This window comes from Littorina saxatilis, linkage group LG4 (assembly GCF_037325665.1).
Source record: "Littorina saxatilis isolate snail1 linkage group LG4, US_GU_Lsax_2.0, whole genome shotgun sequence".
Taxonomy (NCBI): domain Eukaryota; kingdom Metazoa; phylum Mollusca; class Gastropoda; order Littorinimorpha; family Littorinidae; genus Littorina; species Littorina saxatilis.
Genome location: NC_090248.1, coordinates 57,073,846 through 57,096,853, shown reverse-complemented (window position 1 = coordinate 57,096,853; position 23,008 = coordinate 57,073,846). Strand labels below are relative to the sequence as shown.

At 43.6% G+C, this 23,008-nt stretch overlaps 1 protein-coding gene across 1 annotated transcript in view; it reads right to left on the bottom strand.

Moving 5' to 3' along the window:
- Positions 1 to 8: 8 nt before the first annotated feature.
- Positions 9 to 23,008, bottom strand: part of LOC138965169 (autocrine proliferation repressor protein A-like) — a 23,907-nt gene continuing 907 nt past the window's right edge. Inside the window, exons 2-15 of the mRNA XM_070337289.1 lie at positions 22,890 to 23,008; positions 16,492 to 16,606; positions 15,172 to 15,286; positions 14,636 to 14,749; positions 14,143 to 14,238; positions 13,240 to 13,329; positions 11,987 to 12,116; positions 9,643 to 9,763; positions 6,636 to 6,723; positions 6,031 to 6,069; positions 5,512 to 5,603; positions 5,046 to 5,139; positions 3,295 to 3,360; positions 9 to 342 (exon numbers count right to left, since the gene is read on the bottom strand). The exon at positions 22,890 to 23,008 is cut by the window's right edge and continues 155 nt beyond it. Of these exons, the coding sequence (XP_070193390.1) occupies positions 223 to 342; positions 3,295 to 3,360; positions 5,046 to 5,139; positions 5,512 to 5,603; positions 6,031 to 6,069; positions 6,636 to 6,723; positions 9,643 to 9,763; positions 11,987 to 12,116; positions 13,240 to 13,329; positions 14,143 to 14,238; positions 14,636 to 14,749; positions 15,172 to 15,286; positions 16,492 to 16,606; positions 22,890 to 23,008 (1,399 nt within the window). The 3' untranslated portion in view covers positions 9 to 222. The remainder of the gene's footprint in view (positions 343 to 3,294; positions 3,361 to 5,045; positions 5,140 to 5,511; positions 5,604 to 6,030; positions 6,070 to 6,635; positions 6,724 to 9,642; positions 9,764 to 11,986; positions 12,117 to 13,239; positions 13,330 to 14,142; positions 14,239 to 14,635; positions 14,750 to 15,171; positions 15,287 to 16,491; positions 16,607 to 22,889) is intronic.

Below are 23,008 nucleotides of genomic sequence, written 5' to 3'. Positions count from 1 at the left end.
CACACACGCGGTGTTTAATACATATTTTACTGTGTACAACAAAAACTAGAAACAACAACACTAACAAAAAGGAAGAACAAAAAAATAACGGTGAGAAAAACTAAGGCACACTGACGCGATTTGTCACGCGATGGGTACATGTACAAAACTGACGAGATGATGTGATTATATATCATACAAAAGACTAAGTCAGTGTTTAAATGTTAACTTCGACTCGGGTTCTCACACGAGTCTGCCGTAACAAGCGTCCCCCGCACAGCGGTCGTAGGGCAGTCTGTTGGGCGTGATCACGTTCTCCGTGGTGTATTCGTAGTCGCTGCCGTCAGGCCCTTTGAAGAGCACCTGAAACGCGCACACACCAACGCACACATGTACACATGGATGCAAACATGCACACACACACGCGCACACACATGCACGCACGAACCATGCATGTGCATGCACACACACACGCACGCACGCACACACACGCACGCACGCACGAACACATCAGCATACACACACACACACACACACACACACACACACACACACACACCTTAATAACAACCCAATACCTTGCTTCCTGCAACTATTACTGTGAGGTAAAGACAAACCATGAGAGTGCTATTTACTGCAGGAATACAGTGACGTCAGCTGGTGTGGTCCTAGTTTGATGGGAACTGCCAATCCGCACAAACTTTGACACATCCACGCAGGAATCAATGTTTATCAAAGCACATGAATCATGGAATGCTTGAAGGGACGTTAAAAACAAGTCGTGTAAGGCGATATAACAACATTTAGTCAAGCTGTCGAACTCACAGAATAAAACTGACTGAACACACTGCTTTTTTCGTCAGTCCACCGCTCGTTGCAAAGGCAGTGAAATCGACAAGCCATGCAGAATAGTGCGGTAGTGGTCGCGCTGAGCAGGATAACACGCTTTTCTGTATGTCTATTCTTTTTAGCTTACTGAGTTTGTTTTTAATCCAAACATATCATATCTATATGTTTTTGGAATCAGGGACCGACAAGGAATAAGATGAAATAGTTTTTAAATCGATTTCGGAAAATTAATGTTAATCATAATTTTTATATTTTTAATTTTCAGAGCTTGTTTGTAATCCAAATATAACATATGTATATGTTTTTGGAATCAGAAAATGACAAAGAATAAGATGAAATTATTTTTGGATCGTTTAAAAAAAATTAATTACAAGTTTCCGATTTTTAATGACCAAACTCATTCATTAGTTTTTAAGCCACCAAACTGAAATGCAATACCAAAGTCCGGCCTTTGTCGAAGATTGCTTTGCCAAAATGTCAATCAATTTGATTGAAAAATGAGGGTGTGACAGTGCCGCCTCAACTTTTACAAAAAGCCGGATATGACGTCATCAAAGACATTTATCGAAAAAATTAAAACAAAACGTCCGGGGATATCATACCCAGGAACTCTCATGTCAAATTTCATAAAGATCGGTCCAGTAGTTTACTCTGAATCGCTCTACACACACACACACGCACACATACACCACGACCCTCGTCTCGATTCCCCCTCTATGTTAAAACATTTAGTCAAAACTTGACTAAATATAAAAAGACAGACACAACCTGATGAGCAATCAGAGCAAGACAACAAGCCCATTGTCTAACTGATACTGTAGTCAGACAACAAGCCCATTGTCTAACTGATACTGTAGTCAGACAACAAGCCCATTGTCTAACTGATACTGTAGTCAGACAACAAGCCCATTGTCTAACTGATACTGTAGTCAGACAACAAGCCCATTGTCTAACTGATACTGTAGTAAGAAAACAAGCCCATTGTCTAACTGATACTGTAGTCAGACAACAAGCCCATTGTCTAACTGATACTGTAGTTGTCTAACTGATACTCTAGTTGTCTAACTGAGAGGGCCCCAAAGGGTTTAAAATCGTGATCGTGATTGGCGATTTTTGACCTTTCTGTGATCGTGATGGGCCTTTGCCCGTGATCCGTGATGACAAAAAAAGTCAAGTCTCGTGATCGTGATCGTCATTTGTTTTCGTGATCGTGATGGGCATTATTGCAAAGCATTTTATTTTCAACGTACATTTTTCACAGCTGTATCACTCTATGATCCTCTATTCGTCAAGGTGTTCGTGATCGTGAAAACAAAAATCAAGGTAACTGTGATCGTGAAAGCTAAAATTTCCCTTCCCGTGATCGTGATGATACCCCCCCTTTGGGGCCCTCAACTGATACTGTAGTATGTCTAACTGATACTGTAGTTGTCTAACTGATACTGTAGTATGTCTCACTGATACTGTAGTATGTCTAACTGATACTGTAGTTGTCTAACTGATACTCTAGTTGTCTAACTGATACTGTAGTTGTCTAACTGATACTGTAGTTGTCTAACTGATACTGTAGTATGTCTAACTGATACTGTAGTATGTCTAACTGATACTGTAGTTGTCTAACTGATACTGTAGTATGTCTAACTGATACTGTAGTTGTCTAACTGATACTGTAGTATGTCTAACTGATACTGTAGTTGTCTAACTGATACTGTAGTATGTCTAACTGATACTGTAGTTGTCTAACTGATACTGTAGTTGTCTAACTGATACTGTAGTATGTCTAACTGATACTGTAGTTGTCTAACTGATACTGTAGTTGTCTAACTGATACTGTAGTATGTCTAACTGATACTGTAGTATGTCTAACTGATACTGTAGTATGTCTAACTGATACTGTAGTTGTCTAACTGATACTGTAGTATGTCTAACTGATACTGTAGTATGTCTAACTGATACTGTAGTATGTCTAACTGATACTGTAGTATGTCTAACTGATACTGTAGTTGTCTAACTGATACTGTAGTATGTCTAACTGATACTGTAGTTGTCTAACTGATACTGTAGTATGTCTAACTGATACTGTAGTTGTCTAACTGATACTGTAGTATGTCTAACTGATACTGTAGTATGTCGAACTGATACTGTAGTTGTCTAACTGATACTGTAGTATGTCTAACTGATACTGTAGTATGTCTAACTGATACTGCAGTTGTCTAACTGATACTGTAGTATGTCTAACTGATACTGTAGTTGTCTAACTGTCTAACTGATACTGTAGTATGTCTAACTGATACTGTAGTTGTCTAACTGATACTGTAGTATGTCTAACTGATACTGTAGTATGTCTAACTGATACTGTAGTTGTCTAACTGATACTGTAGTATGTCTAACTGATACTGTAGTATGTCTAACTGATACTGTAGTATGTCTTACTGATACTGTAGTTTAGAGAAAAACACGACTCACGTGGATGTGGAACGCGATCCATCCAGTCTCCGGGTTATCGAAGGAGGTGAAGTACTCAACTGAACTCTGAAATTTCAACACATCGTTTTGTGAAAAAAAACTTCTCTCCCCCTCCTCCTGCCCCTCCTCCTCTTCCTCCCTTTTATTTTCCTCAAAAGATTAGGTGTTTGAGTGAAATTCTAGTGATAATCAACAAGATATTTTCAAATAACGATTACCCATAGTTGACAAGCGGTGAAGTCTATGGATGGTGACTGGGATAACTGTGATGATACCACGAGGCACCCCCCCCCCCCCACCCGCCCTCCACCACCAGGCAACAACCCCAGAATACAGAATACAGAATACAGAATCTTTAATTGCCCAAGGTTGGGAATTTGTGATGACATTGCGGTTAAAAAACATTTCAATCCAGCCATATACACCAACACACGCATCATGTATACAAACTGATCAACAACATTAATTTAAAAACAAGTCGCGTAAGGCGACATTACTACATTTAGTCAAGCTGTGGAACTCACAGAATGAAACTGAACGCACTGCATTTTTTCACAATGACCGTAGTCCGTAGAAGGCAGTGAAATTGACGAGCCTGTTTAGCGCGGTAGTGGTTTTGCTGTGCTGCATAACACGGTTTTCTGTACCTCTCTTCGTTTTAACTTTCTGAGCGTGTTTTTAATCCAAACATATCATACATATGTGTTTTTGGAATCAGGAGCCCACAAGGAATAAGATAAAATAGTTTTTAAATCGATTTCGGAAATTTTATTTTAATCATAATTTTTATATTTTTAATTTTCAGAGCTTGCTTTTAATCCGAATATAACATATTTATATGTTTTTGGAATCAGAAATTGATGAAGAATAAGATGAACGTAATTTTGGATCGATTCATAAAAAAATAATTTTAATTACAATTTTCAGATTTTTAATGACCAAAGTCATTAATTAATTTTTACGCCTCCAAGCTGAAATGCAATACCGAAGTCTGGCCTTCGTCGAAGATTGCTTGGCCAAAATTTCAATCAATTTCATTGAAAAATGAGGGTACAGTGCCGCCCCAACTTTTACAAAAAGCCGGATATGACGTCATCAAAGACATTTATCCATCATACCCAGGAACTCTCATGTAAAATTTCATAAAGATCGGTCCAGTAGCTTACTCTGAATCGCTCTACACACACACACGCACAGACAGACAGACAGACAGACAGACACACACACACACACACACACACACACGCACACACACACACACACACACACACTCACATACACCACGACCCTCGTCTCGATTCCCCCTCTATGTTAAAACATTCAGTCAAAACTTGACTAAATGTAACAACACTGGACAGCATAAGTTAAAAAATATATTCATTTAAACTAGCAGTATACACTCAAAGCTTCCTCGCTACGCCCCCCCCCCCCCCCCCCCCCCCCCTTTCTTCAAAAAGAAAGAAGTTGCAAACCAATGCAATATTTGAGAAATAAGTATAACCTTAGTCTGATTCTTGTAATTGCGAGTCTAGTATCATGCGTGTGAATTATAGGCCCTATATCTATGTCAACCACGGCAGAGGTGTTATTACATAAAGTACACTTGATGCCTATGATTCTGTTCAAACTGTTCAAATGACATTGACAGAGAATGGTGTCTGAAGCAGACAGTGGGCATTGAAGCTGACTAAATCACCAAGTGCACTGACTCTATTTGTGTAGCTGCTGATGATAGTTCAATGTCTACTGACCGTAGTGTTGACAGGTCGTTTCTCCCAAAACACAGGGTGGATCAGGAAACCGTCTGGATTGTAGGGGTCTGCGCATGCCAACCGGAAGTCACGCCTGGAAGAAAAAAAATATATTATGCTAGAATGCCCTTTTCATGATAGGTTAAAAAAAAAATTAGATGAAGAATTCAATCGTGCCAATAGTGGTTTTTTTTAAATGTCTATTTCCAAGACGAGAGGACATCATATATATTGATTATAGATATAAACGTACCTTACCTGGTTACTGGTGTGTTTTCTTTTTATTTAAAAGAAAGGACATCATGTAAGAAACAAACAAATGAGTGCAAATAAGTGTTTGCAATCCACATGATAATTCTACATTAATTATAGCATAGTTTTGCATTCAATCAACACCTCTCTTTGACAATACATATTTCAAGCAGAATAAAAATAACAGTACAAACTCTACACAGGAAGTTCTCACTTTGACTCGCCGTCGATGGTCTTTGCGAAGTGAACGTTGACTTCCAACGGCTCCTCACTGGCAAACACTGTCAGCATGGCGCCTGATTTGGTCTGAAAATACAAAAGGAGAATGGAAAAAAATCCAATGTTAACTATACGTCTCATACAACTTTCATCCTCAACTGCATCATACTCATCATCATCATCAGCAGCAGCAGCAGCAGCAACAGCAGCAGCGTCATCGTCATCGTCGGTGGCGGTGGCGGCATCATCATCATCGTCGTCGCCGTCATCACACACAAATCATCATCATCATCATCATCATCATCATCACCATCCACGTCGTCATCGTCATTGCCATCATCACACACAAATCATCATCATCATCATCATCATCATCATCATCATCATCATCATCAGTCATCATCACCATCACCACCATCATCATCGTCGTCGTCGTCGTCATTATCACACAAAACGTCGTCACTTGACCAGCACAAGATGAGAAGAGTCCAACTGTGGGGCCCCGGACACTCACCCAGCTCTTTGTCCACGTGATGTTGGGACGTTGGAGTTTCTGCAACAGCAAACGTCACGGTTACTAGTGAACAGTGCGTTACCTACTTCAATCAGTTCCGGTGAACGAACAATTGTATCTTGTATAAAAGAAAAAGGGTTGCAAAACCCTTTGTCCATCCTACCACCCCAATGAGCTTGATTACTGGCGTAATCAGGACAAAAGCATTGTCAACCAATATGGTTCTTTACTTTAAAACAAATATAATCACTATTATGTCAAGGTACTCACATGTGCAGATTGCCGTCACTGTTGATAACATCGCAATAAACTTACTTCCATGGCAAACAACACACCCTGTGTGCAAAGCGAGTCTCCTTCAACTGTTACCGATGTATCCCCAAGAGTGCCCACCTCCTCCCTTGTTCGACCTTACCCCCATTTTCCACAGTGAAGTGAACCACGAAGCAAAGTATAACAAACCCCTACCACGTCTTAACGTTCAAGTTCATAACAATCTTAACTTCAAAACATGGTTTGCACTTCTGCAACGCAGGTCTGTTCCGCGACTTGACAACACTTCAAATATCTGTGCACACCAACGACATCTCCAGATATTCACTTACGTCGATGACACTGATGAAGAAGGCGCGCACACCAAAGAAGATGTCGGGACGGTGGTAGGTCAGGGAATGCTCGGCGTTCGGGATAGTTCTGAAAAGGAAGAAAGACACATGGGGTTTTTTAAAAAAAAATTTTTTTTAATGATTTTGTCTTCTTGCTTTTTTTCTCTCTCAAGAAAACGAAATATTCGGTTGGTGATGATAGAGGGCCCCAAAGGGGAGGTATCATCACGATCACGGGAAGGGAAATTTTAGCTTTCACGATCACAGGTACCTTGATTTTTGTTTTCACGATCACGAACACCTTGACGAATAGAGGATCATAGACAGTTGTGAAAAATGTACGTTGAAAATAAAATGCTTTGCAATAATGTCCATCACGATCATGAAAACAAATGACGATCACGATCACGAGACTTGATTTTTTTGTCATCACGGATCACGGGCAAAGTCCCATCACGATCACAGAAATGGAAATTTCGGCAATCACGGTCACAGAAAGGTCAATAAACGCCAATCACGATCACGATTTTAAACCCTTTGGGGCCCTCACCGCTTTTTGATGATACGTAGTGTTTAATGCCCTCACGGTAAAACCATTAGGGGCATGTTCCCGGATTTGACCCCGACTTTAGATGGGGGAAAAAAAAGAACAAAAAACAAGAAAAACAAGAAATTCCTCCGAGGTAGGAAAAACACCCCCGTCAAAGGGAAATAACCTTCTCAGTTGGTGGCAGTGACTGAGTGAGAATGGTTATTTCCCTTTGACCATTAAGATGTCCCTTTATAAGTCCTTGTATAATTTTAATCCACCAATAACTCCCTAACCGTGTGTTTGACTGGTCCCAATTTTTGTAAGGACCGTCTCAGGAATGTATAGAACCTGTTCACCAAGTTTGGTGACGATCGGTCCGTTCATTCTTGAGATCTATATGCGAACACAAACAAACAAACAAACACATGGACCGAATCCAACAATAACTCCCTAACCGTGTGTTTGACTGGTCCCAATTTTTGTAAGGACCGTCTCAGGAATGTATAGAACCTGTTCACCAAGTTTGGTGACGATCGGTCCGTTCATTCTTGAGATCTATATGCGAACACAAACAAACAAACAAACACATGGACCGAATCCAACAATAACTCCCTAACCGTCTGTTTGACTGGTCCCAATTTGTGTAAGGACCGTCTCAGGAATGTATAGAACCTGTTCACCAAGTTTGGTGACGATCGGTCCGTTCATTCTTGAGATCTATATGCGAACACAAACAAACAAACAAACACATGGACCGAATCCTATACACACCCCTATACCGGGGGTGTAAAGAAAAGGGCCACCGCAAGGGAGGGATGGTTGTCGCGCTCCAAGAGCGTCTGCTTTCAACTGCTATACCACGGCACGGGACGCCTGGTATCCAACGAACTTAAAGGCACACTCCTTCTCGTGAAAACTGTTCTGCCCATCGTCTCAGATCTGGTCACAGGCTTGTACATGGGATTAGATCGTCCCTCCACTTGGTCACATACCCGAAATCAACACACTGACTGCTTGCTGTGGTGAGTTGGACTGTTTTGATGAACTAAATTCCGAAAAAGGCACCAGTGCCATTTACGAAAACGATACTTTGAAAACTACAACAGTGCACAGAGCGCACCCAGGGTGTTCATTTCTGGTATGTGACCCAGTGGAGAGGCGATCTTATCCCATGTTAAGGGGCGGGGATGTAGCTCAGTCGGTAGCGCGCTGGATTTGATTCCAGTTGGCCGCTGTCAGCGTGAGTTCGTCCCCACGTTCGGCGAGAGATTTATTTCTCAGAGTCAACTTTGTGTGCCGACTCTCCTCGGTGTCCGAACACCCCCGTGTGTACACGCAAGCACAAGACCAAGTGCGCACGAAAAAGATCCTGTAATCCATGTCAGAGTTCGGTGGGTTATAGAAACACTAAAAATACCCAGCAGCATGCTTCCTCCGAACCTGATATGGCCCTTCGTGGTCGGCTGGGCGTTAAGAAAACAAACAAGGCTTCCTCCGAAAACGGCGTATGGCGGGGTAAAAAACGGTCATACACGTAAAAATTCCACTCGTGCAAAAAACACGAGTGTACGTGAGAGTTTCAGCCCACGAACGCAGAAGAAGACAGAAGAAGACAGAAGAAGATCCCATGTTAAAGCATGGTCAGATCTGAGATGATGAACCGAACTGTTTTCACGAGGCGGAGTGGACCTTAAAGGCACAGTAAGCCTCCCGTAAACCATCACAGATACTGTCAGGCTTTTACACACAGCACAAACACCCTTTCATTTAAACACTCACCGCTTGAGAACATCCTAGGTGCCCTCCGTAAAGAGCGAGCAAGTTTCAAAGAATTTATTTGTGCGTGGTTTATCTTACCCCTGAGCCATCGTGAACCCGTGTGATCCAGTTTCCTTTTTTCACAATGTAGACGTCAGTTTGTAATTTGAATGCGACTCGCTGTAAGCTTATCTGCAATAGCACGTTATTATGAATCAATACGAAACAAACGGCTGTGATTCACAAGAACTCTAGCGATGGCTTTTGACTGCTCAGAGGAACTGGCGATAGGCATAAACCGTCGTCTGCTACGAGAACCACGACCTTGCGTGACCCTGCTTCCGGGCTTTTCTTTTTTCAAACTTTCAAAACTTCGAATTATACTGATCTTGTCTTGATGAAAAAATAATTCTTTTATGATTTAAGAATGTTTGTGTAACAAGCTGTCAATTTATTATTTAGATTTTAAAAGTAAGGTCTCGCGCCAAAACGTACCGTCCGATTGTCTGATCAGACAATTTGCAAAAATAATACTTTGAAAATTGCTCGCTCTTTACGTAGGGCACCTAGGATGTTCCCGTTTGGTGAGCGTTCAAATGGAAGGGTGTTTGTACTGTGTGTAAAAGCCTAACAGTTTCTGTGACGGTTTACAGGAGGCGTACTGTGCCTTTAAGGCGTGAACTAAATCAGAATCACGTGTTTGCTTCCTCGCATTACCTGAGGTGGATGTCGCCGGTCATGGCGGCGAAGTAGTAGTAGCTGTCGTCGGGCAGGAAGAACTCGTCGCCCCCAGTACTGATAATGTACTTGGCAGGGAACCTCAGGCGGTCTCTGTATGCTGTGCAATGTTACAAGGCAAACTTGTTACATTTTACAACATGGTTATCAAGTCATTTTACAAACCAGTAAGTTGGCATATTCCCGAGCTCACCCCGTGGCTGTGACGACATATTAAAACCAAATACACAATCACGTGCAAAATGCAACAGTCAAATAAATCAATTTGCTATCATTAAAATAACGATATTCGCTATAATAGTAACACTATCGCACACGCGCAGACACACACACACACACACACACACACACACACACTGCGCACACACACACACACACACACACACACACACACACACACACACACACACACACACAGGATGAGTGAGACTGAGAGCGAGATAAAAACAGAAATAGAGAGGGAGAGAAAAAGAGGGAGAGAGAGGGGGAAAGAGACTCAGAGAGAGAGAGAGAGAGAGAGAGAGAGAGAGAGAGAGAGAGAGAGAGAGAGAGAGAGAGAGAGGTAGAGAGAGACAATGACAAAGACAATTCTTTATTTTCGAGGGTTACAAGAATACATAGATATGTTGTTTTGCATCTGGCCCTCCCCAGAGAGAGAGAGAGAGAGAACTCAGAACTCAGAACTCAGAACTTTATTACATAAGGATAAAGGTTTTAGGCTTAGCCTAATCTTCCAACCTGTACTTGGAACATATACAGAGAATAATTTTAAACAAAAGCAAAGACTGCGCACATACCTTATCAAAGTATTAAACTAACAAAACATCAAAATAATGGTCGAGTATAAACATAAACAAGTCGCGTAAGGCGAAAATACAATATTTAGTCAAGTAGCTGTCGAACTCACAGAATGAAACGCAATGCCATTTTACTCGTAGCATCGTCAGGCCACCGCTCATGGCAAAGGCAGTGAAATTGACAAGAAGAGCGGGGTAGTGGTTGCGCTAAGAAGGATAGCACGCTTTTCTGTACCTCTCTTCGTTTTAACTTTCTGAGCGTGTTTTTAATCCAAACATATCATATCTATATGTTTTTGGAATCAGGAACCGACAAGGAATAAGATGAAAGTGTTTTTAAATTGATTTCGGAAATTTTATTTTGATAATAATTTTTATATTTTTAATTTTCAGAGCTTGTTTTTAATCCGAATATAACATATCTATATGTTTTTGGAATCAGGAAATGATGGAGAATAAGATAAACGTAAATTTGGATCGTTTTATAAATTTTTATTCTTTTTTACAATTTTCAGATTTTTAATGACCAAAGTCATTCATTAGTTTTTAAGCCACCAAGCTGAAATGCAATACCGAACCCCGGCCTTTGTCGAAGATTACTTGACCAAAATTTCAACCAATTTGATTGAAAAATGAGGGCGTGACAGTGCCGCCTCAACTTTCACAAAAAGCCGGATATGACGTCATTCAAGACATTTATCAAAAAAATGAAAAAAAACGTTCGGGGATTTCATACCCAGGAACTCTCATGTCAAATTTCATAAAGATCGGTCCAGTAGTTTAGTCTGAATCGCTCTACACACACACACACACACACACACACACACACGCACGCACGCACGCACATACACCACGACCCTCGTTTCGATTCCCCCTCGATGTTAAAATATTTAGTCAAAACTTGACTAAATATAACAAAACCAGACACAAACAAACGTAAATGTTTTTTAAAATTTCTTAAAAAAGTACAGCAATGTATTGCCAAACAGGGCCATATACAGGCAGCTAAAGTTTCAAGAAGAAGGGGGAGGGGGACGATGGATTACACATTCAGATTAACTACATATACAATATTTAAAAAACAAACAAACACTTAAGAGCATTGCATACATTATCCGAGTACACAATGGAAACTAAACATCAGGGACAGTTTATAGTGTGATCAAATGTGTGTGCAACTGCCTTTTAAAGGCCTTTAAGGATGCGGATCGTTTGATTTCTATTGGCAAAGAATTCCACAGAGATGATCCTGAAAAAGCTAAGCTGGATTTATAAAGATCTATACGAGGAATTGGAGGAAGTAAATTTTGAGACCCATACCTCTTCGTAACATGTGTAAAATAGGATTGCACATAACTGGGCACATCACCATGAACTAATTTATACATAGAGAGAGAGAGAGAGAGAGAGAGAGAGAGAGAGAGAGAGAGAGAGAGAGAGAGAGAGAGAGAGAGAGAGAGAGAGAGGGGGACAGACAGAGACAGAGACAGAGACAGAGACAGAGACAGACAGAGAGAAGTACTGACTGTAGGGGTCTATGATGTCAGCCATCTCCTGTGTGCGCGGGTTGTCGAGGTGCATGGTGATGTTGAGGGCGTAGTAGTCGTTAAAGGCGAAGGTCCAGCCGCCCAGAGACTGGTAATGGTGGTGCAGATTCTGCCCGTCAAAAAGTAAAATAGTTCTTCATTTCAAGGGAAATACTGGCCACACAAACCATTAAAACACTGTTGGAATCATATCGTCCAATTGCTAGCTATTGTGATTGTTATCATGTTCATTGCTGAATGTAAGGTCCTACGTGATGCTGTATTGCCTTCCAACAGTTTCCGTCAAGTCTTTCAATCGTCAGGGATCACAGTGCAAAGAACATCCATTAGGTCCAGAATCTGCACAAATTGGATCATGTGACCAATTCAGTATTAATCAAAAGGTCACTTTCAAATACAGCAGGTAAGTTGTATCTACTCTGGACCGATGCGACAGAAACGTGCTCAAGTAAATTGACCGACTCTTGGCCAAAAAGATAATTACGTTGTTGTGAAGTTCGATCAATGCGTAAGTGATCGATGGTCTCCGCCTGTGCTAAACCTTGCACGGGTGTTCAATAAACAACATTAACTGAAACTGTAGTAGAACCCCCCCCCCCCCCCCCCCCGTTTAAGACCGCCGTTGACGGGCGCAGTGGTGTGGTGGTGAGACGTCGGCCTCCTAATCGGGAGGTCGTGAGTTCGAATCCCGGTCGCTGCCGCCTGGTGGGTTAAGAGCGGAGATTTTTCCGATCTCCCAGGGCAACTTATGTGCAGACCTGCTAGTGACTTAACCCCCTTCGTGTGTACACGCAGGCACAAGACCAAGTGCGCACGGAAAAGATCCTGTAATCCATGTCAGAGTTCGGTGGGTTATAGAAACAGGAAAATACCCAGCATGCCTCCCCCGAAATCGGCGTATGCTGCCTGAATGGCGGGGTAAAAACGGTCATACACGTACAAATCCACTCGTGCTAAAAACATGAGTGAACGTGGGAGTCTAAGCCCATGAACGACGAAGAAGAAGAAGAAGAAGAAGAAGAAGAAGAAGAAGAAGAAGAAGAAGAAGAAGAAGAAGAAGAAGAAGAAGAAGAAGACCCCCGATTTAAGACTTCCTCCCTTTTAAGACCTTGCTTTATCTGATTGTCTGTTCATAACCCTGAGTACATTGAGTTTAAGACTCCCTCCTGCTTTTCTAGAATTTTGGGAGGTCTCAAAAGGGGGGTTCCATTGTAAAGAAATATGAGACGAACCTCCACAATGTTGAGAAGGTCCATGACCATGGGGACTATGGCCACCACCCTGCTGTCCACTGCCGCTGTCGTCCATGTTGTCCACCCTCGCTGTCCGACAATGACCACATCAAATCAAATCAAATCAAAATTCATTTTACGAGGGTTGTGGCATAAGCAATACAGACGAGCTTTTTTCAAGCAGCCCTCGCCCAGAGAGGGACTACTTTAATCACATATTTACACGGACATTCACATTAAAAAAAATTAAAAAGGTGTCAGGTAGCATGCCACCGCCAGGAATACAGTCATTAGCGAATATATTTAATTATGGGGCCAGAGATCGTTAATTTTCAAGAACGTACGAACACAAAAAAATAACTAAGTAACGAGGGAAAATGCAACTTTCCGACGTAGAATCTGAAATGAGAATTATAACTATACAAGAGGAAATAGCGTAAATTCAGAAGCGTAGAATGATTCAAACCCGACTGCCTTGTATTCAAGAATAAATGAAGTTCAGTCTATACATGATTTACCATTACCGGTATATACACCTCTGATACCGAAGAATCCCCAATACTGTAAATGTTAGCGGGACTATGACATCCCACCAAAAACAAAAAGTTTTCAACAGAATGTTTACAATAACCAAGCAGGCCCCTTTAGCAAGTGACGATGTAACGGACTTAGCGAAGGCAGATACCCTAAACTGATAAAAGCAAATTGTTCCATAACCTTACAGTTTCAACGTTTGAATGAAAAGGAAAATCGGGTATTTGTATTCCCGGGACTGGGATTGAACCCATGACCTCCAGCGTGAGAGGCAAGAGCTGTAACCACTGTGCAACTCTGGTCCAATTGTATCGCATTTGAATACATCTTTACAAGCTTCAAAAGCCAGCGAAGGAGTGAAGCAGTTACCTTGGACTCTCCCATGACCATGAACTTGCTGATAGTGACTTCAGGGTGCAGAGTCTTGGTGAACGCCGTGATGGTGTCCATAGCACGCACCGCAGCCTGCACACACATAAAGTCATGACGTCATAGCATATAACAGTGACGTCAGGGTGCAGAGTCTTCATCAGCACACATTGCAACACATAGATGACCTAATTGTGAACTCAGTACAACAATCATAGTATGCATTAATTACTTTCTTCTTTTTTTTTTTTTTTTTTTGTGGGGGGGGGGGGGGAGTTCTTCAAGGATGTCAAAAAAAGCACATGAAGGCATCCAAATTTAACGCACACTCTCTTTCATAACACTTGAGTTACTCGTTATTTCAAGAGTGTGAATGACTCATTTCAATTTTTAAATAAACAACCTTGAATAAAACTACAGAAATATCATGTCCAGTCTTTTATTGTGCATATTATAAACAGCCATGATTGACAGACATGCAAGTCCCCCGTACCTTGGTCATGGGCAGACGCAGCAGCCAGTCAGCAGACCCGTTGTTCTGGATGAACTGGTACCACGTCCAGGCGATCACCGCGTCCTCAGAGCGAACCTCCTGTGTTGGGTCGTTCTGAGCGACACACACAAAGTCAGACAATGGTGAAAACTAAACGCTGGGACTGCTGAAATTCATGTAGATAATGCACCTATTGTGGCTGTCGCTGAACGTTAGTCGGAAGCAGCACTCTGATGGAGATGATTTTAAGTGAGCATTGAGTCTTTAAGATTAGTTGCTGTCAATTGTGTGTGTACGCGTATGTGTGACTGTGTTTATCTTTCTGTCTGTTTGAGTCAGTGTTTTCTACTGTATGTGCATGTGTGTGTGCGTGTGTGTGTGTGTGGTGTGTGTGTGTGTCAGTGTGTGTGTGTGTGTGTTCGTGTGTGTGTGTGTGTGTGTTCGTAAGTGTGTGTGTGTGTGTGTGTGTGTGGGTGTGTGTGTGTGTGTGTGTGTGTGTGTGTGTTTTGTCGTCGTATCACAGTGTATGACTGTACCTTGAAGACTATAGGCTGGTTGGGGATCTGTCTGAGGTTGGCACACACAGTCCCCGTGCTGACCGCCATCAGGGAGATGAAGGAAATAAACTCGTCCCCCACGTCAGGTATGAAGCTGTCACACACACACACACACACACACACACACACACACACACACACACACGCTCACTCACACATACACACACACACACACACACACACACTCACACACACACACACACACACACACACACATTTCTTATGGTTTTTTTATGGTGACCTTGCAATGGCTTCGCACAGGGTGACCCAAAAAATGTCACATATGAAAATGATAATAATTTCTACATCCGTTGAGCGAATGATGTCATATTTGGAGTACATTAACTTCAGCTTATGCATGTTTAGTTCACAAAGATTCAAGTTTGTCTGTTGTTTGTGCTCTTTCAAAATACGTTCCAACTTCGGGGATCGACTCAACAGGAGGAGGTTCGATATTGAGCAGTACCGACTCTTATCCGATTTTAACCTTCCAGACTTTTACCTTTTGAACAATCTGAAGGTCTAAGTACACAAAACACCCTATCATCAATCACCTGAAGACCTCAATTCACAGCTCAATGTCAAACCTCTCTCGACCCCCGAAATTGGAACACTTTTGTTTTTGGACGAGCCCAAAAGTCAGACTATTTGACAAAAAAACGTTGCATTTCGTGAACTGATCATGCATAAGCTGAAGTTAATTTACACCAAATATGAACAGATTCAGAAGTAATAAGCACTTTTATGGTTGGCTTTTGTTGGGGTTACCCTGTACAAGACGGTGAATTTGGCAGATTTTAACACACACACACACACACCACAAACACACACATAGGCAGACAGACAGACGGACACACACACACACACATACACACACACACACACACACACACACACACACACACACACACACACACACACACACACACACACACACCACAAACACCAAGGGCGGATCAATTCACTTTGGAGGGGGGGGGGGGGGGTTACAAAATGACTGCGAAGATACAAGTTGACGGCGCCGAAGGCGCCTAAGCTTCTAGGGGGGTCCGGGGCATGCACCCCCGGAAATATTTTTTATCCAAAGAAGCAAAATAGAGCTATCTGAGCCAATAAATTACCTCTTTTTTGGGGGGTGGGGGGGGGTTACGTAACCCGTGTAACCCCCCAGATCCGCCCTTGTACACACACACACACACACACACACACACATACACACACGCACACACTCACATACACACACACACACACACACACACACACACACACACACACACACACACACACAGATAATCTTACTCGTTCCCATTGCTGCCATAAGATATGTAGAGGGCCCCTGCATCAGGACGACTCAGGTTGTCTGGCACCGCCACGTACATGTAATGCCACCATATGGGCTGGCTGCTCTCCGCTTCTGTGCATTGAAAGATACGTTCTACCTTATTTCCATTCTTTTACGAAAATATGACTTTTTACACAGACACACCGTAAACCTTTGCATTAAACACAAACAAACAGAGCAAAAGTAAAAACACGCGTAAGGCGAAATAACAACATTTAGTCAAGCTGTCGAACTCACAGAATGAAACTGAACGCACTGCTTTTTTCGCCAAGACCGCATACTCGTAGTTTCGTCAGTCCACCGCTCGTGGCAAAGGCAGTGAAATCGACAAGCCAGAATAGTGCGGTAGTGGTCGCGCTGAGCAGGATAACACGCTTTTCTGTCTATTCTTTTTAGCTTACTAAGTTTGTTTTTAATCCAAACATATCATATCTGTATGTTTTTGGAATCAGGGACTGACAAGGAATAAGATGAAACTGTTTAAGATGACGCATGTTTTTAAATCGAGTTCGGAAAATTAATTTTATTCATAATTTTCATATTTTTAATTTTCAGAGCTTGTTTGTCATCCAAATATAACATATGTATATGTTTTTGGAATCAGAAAATGACGACGAATAAAATGAAATTGTTTTTGGATCGTTTAATAAAAATTTTTTTTTAATTACAAGTTTCCGATTTTTAATGACCAAACTCATTCATTAATTTTAAGCCACCAAGCTAAACTGCAATACCAAAGTCCGGCCTTTGTCGAAGATTGCTTTGCCAAAATTTCAATCAATTTAATTGAAAAATGAGGGTGTGACAGTGCCGCCTCAACTTTTACAAAACGCCGGATATGACGTCACCAAAGGTATTTATCGAAAAAGATATCATTCCCAGGAACTTTCATGTAAAATTTCATAAAGATCGGTCCAGTAGTTTAGTCTGAATCGCTCTACACACACACACACACACACACACACACACACACACACACACACACACACACACACACACACACACACACACACACACACACACACACACATACAACACGACCCTCGTCTCGATTCCCCCTCTATGTTAAAAACATTTAGTCAAAACTTGACTAAATGTAACAACGTGAAGACCAAACCAACAACTGATTCGACTCGACCGCTAGCGAGGTCTCGGAGAATGATGACTAAAGTGGTCCACTTTTCGGAACACCCTTTTTGTAACCAGTTGTAAACACTGTGTGACATACTATATGATTCTACTAGCAAAAGTAGCACACATGGTTTTACACTTAAAAGTGTTTACCGTGTGTGCTACTTTTCCCAGTAGATTTATATTGTTCGCCATAGTGTTCACGGCAACTGGTTACACAAAGTGTGTTCAAAACTGGAACACTTCAGTTTACAGAGTAGAGGTCGTCATTGTTCTTGGAGACCTCGCTTGCTATGGAGTCGAGTCAGTGGTTGCGTTGGTCCTGCTTTTGCTTGTTGAGGGGTCGTCCTCGACCCCTCTTCTGTAAAGCCTTGAGAGAGGTGCACAATGACTCGTTGTTTGCCGTTCTCACGAGATCAGTTACTTTTGTTTTGTTTCGTTTTCCCCTCCTAATGTGTGCATCTTTACAACTTTTCTGTTTCATGTTTGTGTTTAATACAGAGGTAGGTGACCAAGTTAAACCGACACCCCCCCCTCTCCTCCCTCCCCCTTCCTTGCCGTTGGCTGGTGCCAGTGGAAAAAACACCTTATAAATTTGTGATTTTGAAAGGCATATAATGATCATGCTATGATAGTAACGCGTGTATCAGATGTATGTCTGAAGGTCACCTAAGAAGATTACAGTTATTGTAAAGACTAAAGGCCTTTCACAAAACAGATGAAATACTCTGGCCTTTATAATGACCTCGTTGTTGGCCATCTTCTTCTTCTTTTCGATCGCCGATCACACTTGGAGTCCAGATCTTGAGATATAATTAGTGGTCCTCTGCAGCGCAGCCACTGGCCCGTACAGCTTGTTGTGCAGGGACTCCGGCATTGGCCAGATTTCCTCTCTCAGCACCTGGTGGTTCCTGCAGTCTCGTAGGATGTGGGCCGTGTCCTGCTCTGCTTCCCCACAAGAACACATGGGGGAGGGCACAACATGCAGCTTCTTGTGGAGATGCTGGTTAAGTCTGTTGTGTCCCGTTCTCAGGCGGAAGATGGCCACCTGCTGTGGTCTGGATAGCAGGTGGTAGCTGTCCTGTGGCTGGGGCGTCCTGTGCAGAGACTTAATGATGGTCTTCATCTCTGTCAGGCTCACAGGGTTGTTCTCTTGCTCATCTTCTGCACCCAGCTTTGCCATCCTGTCCGCCTCTTCGTTTCCTTGTACACCACAGTGGGAGGGGATCCATTGCAGTACTGTCCTCAGGCTTTTGATGTTGTGTAGAGCGTGTTCCAGCTGAGGCAGTTTGCTACTGGTCATTGCTTGTAGTACTGACAGAGCGTCAGTCAGGAAGACAACCTGGTTGTCATGGTTGACTCTGTCGTTGATGGTGTATGCTGCATGGATCAGTGCCTGTACCTCAGCTCTGTAGTTTGTACAGTGGAGGCCTGTTGGTATAGCCTCTGCTTGCCTCTCTCCACTGGGGTACTGGACATACACCCCCGCTCCTCCATTTTTGACGGCCTCTGTGGCTGACCCATCAGTATACACCCGTATCCATGCTTCTTGGGGGTACCTTTCTTCAAGCATGGCAAGAGTCAGGGCTTTTTTCGTCACATTGCTCTGCTCGTCCTTTGTTGTGAGGTAGGGGACACTGGTCTGTATGTCCAGGTTTCCTTGTCTGTCTTCCCAGGGTGGGGCGTCAAGGGAGAAAGATGGTGGCTCTACTAGCTCTGGCATCTCTGTCTGATGTTTCTTCTGCAAAGCCCTTGCCTCAAGAGCGAAGCTTGATCTTTTCAGCCTGCCTGAGGACATCTTCTTGAGTCTGTCACTCATTGGATGGTCATGAGTGCACTGGTACTTGGTGGCTTGTACCATTGTTTTGCAGTCTCGCCTTTTGCTCAGTGGAGGAATGCCAGTCACCTGTTCCATCTTCTGTATGGGTGTTGATTTCATTGCGCCCGTGATGATTCTCAGCGCTTGGTTCTGTACTTTGTCTAGGGCCTGCTGGTGTGTCTTGGCTGCTGTTGCCCAAGAGCTTGATCCGTACTCAAGGTGCGGTCGTACAGTCCCCTGGTAGACTGATTTCAAGATCTTCTCGTTTGCACCCCAGTGTGATCCTGCCAGCTTCCGCATGATGTTTAGTTTTCTCCTGGCCTTTCCCTCTGCATTCATGATGTGTTGTTTCCAGGTCATGCGCTTGTCATAGGTGACCCCCAGGTATGTTTGCTGGTCTTCAAATTTCAGGGGTGTGTCACCCAAGGTCAGTTTGCCAGGTGTCGCTTTGGCAGAGAGTGTGAAGAGAGTGGCAGTGGTCTTCTCCCTGTTGATGGTCACACACCAGTCTTCCGCCCACGCTGCAACCTTTTCTAGGGCAAGTTGCATCCTGTAGGTTGCTGTGGTTGCATACTCTTCCGAGCACCAGAGAACAAGGTCATCAGCATACAGTGCCGCTTGGACTCCCTTGGGCAACTCTGGTACCAGGTCGTTAATGAAGAGTATGAATAGCGTGGGGGAGAGTACTCCTCCCTGTGGAACTCCTTGGCGTAGTAGCACCTTTCGGCCACAGTGACCGTCCACCAGCACTCTGGCCTTTCGGTTGTGCAGGTACGACTTGGTCCACTGGTACATGTTGCCTTTGACGCCGGAACGTACGAGCTTCACAAGGAGTCCATCTTTCCAGACCTTGTCGAAGGCCTTCTGCAGGTCAATGAAAGTGGCCAGGGTGACCTTCTGGGCCTGGTAAGCATCCTCTATGACCTGGCTAAGGTGTGTTGTCTGGTCCTCCGTACTTCTGTGCTGTCGGAAGCCGGCTTGTTCTGGGACGATGATGCTTTCTGATTCCAGGTACAGCTGCAGGCGCTGGTTGACAATGCGCTCCATGGTTTTGCATACGCAGCTTGTCAGGCTGATGGGTCGGTAGCTCAGGGTTTTGGTCTTGTTTTTCCCTTTCTTTAAAACTGGGATCATCCTGGCTTCCTTCCAGCACTGAGGTACCTGTCCCTGTCTCCAGCTGAGGTTGAAGATGCCCAGTAGTTTCTGGAGGGCCGAGTTGCCTATGTGTTGCAACATCTCATTCGTAATGTTGTCTGGACCTGGAGACTTCTTCTTTTTGAGCTTCTTGATGGCATTCTTCAGCTCGGCCATGGTGATGTTTTGTTGCATGGCATCCTGGACGTTTCTTTCTGTTCTTTCTCTAATTTCTGTTCTGACTTCCTTTTGTAGAGGCAGGGGTATGGTGGTGTCGCTTTCTCCCCGATATGCTTGGGCGAAAGCATTGGCAGCGGCTTTTCCAGTGAGTGTTCTTCCTTCCTCCTCCAGGGTGATCTTCTGTCCCTTGTTGCCCTCTTCATTCAGTGCTCTTGTAAGTTTCCAGAGCTTTGTTGTGTCTTTTTCCATATTCAGCCCTGCCGTCTTTTCTCTCCAGCCTCTTCTCTTGCACTCTAGCTTTGTCTTCAGATGTTTTGCTTTGCTTTCTTGGAGTTTGATGTTGTTCTCCTGGCTAGGGTTCGTCTCTGCCTCTTCTCTCATTCTTGTGAGTGCATCGTGCGTCTTCTGCAGCTCATCGGACCAGTATGGGATGTAGTCCTTCCTCACTCCACGTGGGATGCTGTCCTTGGCTGCCTGGATTATGCTAGCATTGAATTCCTTTATCACGTTGTTGATGTTTCTCCCCTCTGTTTCTATGGCTCTGGTCAGCTCATTTGTTCGTATGTTGAACAGTCCCCACTTTGCCTTTTTGTAGTTCCATCTCGGGTGTTGTGGATGCTCAGATGTTGAGTCTCTACTGATGGTAAGGAGAACTGGGCGATGGTCGCTTCCACCCAGCTGTTCATCCACTTTTCTTGAGATGTTTTTGTGGATGTCATCTGTGCACAATGCCAGGTCTGGTGTTGTTGTTGAGTGCCAGCGGCGCGAGTAGAAGGTAGATGGATCTCTGGGGTCGTTGACAAGGATCAGGTGGTTGTCGTCCTGCCAAGATTCAATGTCTTCTCCTCGCCTGTCTAGTGTTTTATATCCCCAACTCTGGGACTGGCTGTTAAAGTCTCCAGCGATGAGGAAGCCGCTGTCAGGGACCTGGATTGTGTCAAGCGACAGCATCTTGTCGTTGGGGCAGTAGTAGTTGACGATGTTCATCTTGCTGTCATTGGTCGTTATCTTGACTTCTATGTACTCTGCTTCTTCCATGTATCTGTTGGTTTCACTGGCATTTATGTTGTTCCTGACCAGAGTCATCACTCCTCCTTTCTTCCTCCCTTGTCGGTCACTCCTGAACACCTGGTACCCTCGGATCTTAAAGGGCTTCCCTTCTTGCAGGTGTGTTTCCTGAATGCAGCAGATGTTGATGCTGTTTTCATAGAGGAAGTGCTCTAATTCTTCCTTCTTATTGGATACCCCCTCTGCATTCCAATGCATGATGTTAATAGTGGGGTTGTCCTTGGCTCTGCTGTTTTTCCGGCCAGTCGCTTTCCTTTCTCGTCCCCTGGCTCCACAAGACGAGATGAAGGGACCTCCAGTAGCTGAGGGTGGACTCCTTTGAGGCGCGGAGCCCGGCGCTGCACCTGCCTGGTGGATCCTCACAGGGCGAGCACCATTACTGTCAATTCTGTTTCCAAGTGTCATAATGGCAGTTGATGCGTAGTGTTGTGGTTTGTTGGAGTGCGCCGTGCGGCCCAACACATACGTCTTCAGCACTCGAGGTTTCTGTCAGGGTTACCTCACCCTTAGCTCATGGCCCAAGGACCTGCCCTGTGAGCACAAGGTTGGTCCATATTAGTCTGGCCTCTACCCTTCGGCCTGTCCAGCTTGGGAAGCCCTGCCAGGAGTTTACACTCCCGCTGGCATAGCTCTTAGGGTCACCGAGACACGCAAACCACCACACCACGTTAAGGAATGGGCCATGTGGTGGGTTGTTGGCCATGACCTTGTACTCTACTGCCAGGGTACAACCATTTTTCATTTGGCGTCAATCCAAAAGCTGATCACCACAGGAACCGACAGCAAAAACAAACAATGACACAAAGAACAGCTTTTTTATGAAGTTTCAAGCATTAACGGGTTTTTTTAAGCATCCATTCTTCCCGACGTGCAATCGTAATTCACGAGTTATTAAGTTACTGAGATTTGCAAAACGTCTGCAATACAACAGGTTATGCGCAGACGCAGACGCGAGACATGTCTTTCGTCCTTCCTTCCTTCCTTGCTTTCTTAGCTACAACACAATGTCAGTACTAAGCTGACCTGTCAGCCATTTCTGTGACGTCATGTTGATGGCGTAGAGAGTGAAGTCGGGTCCGCGGTGAGTCCAGGGTAGGACGGTCCAGTTGTAGTGAGGGTCATGGGCCTTGACGTACTGGTCA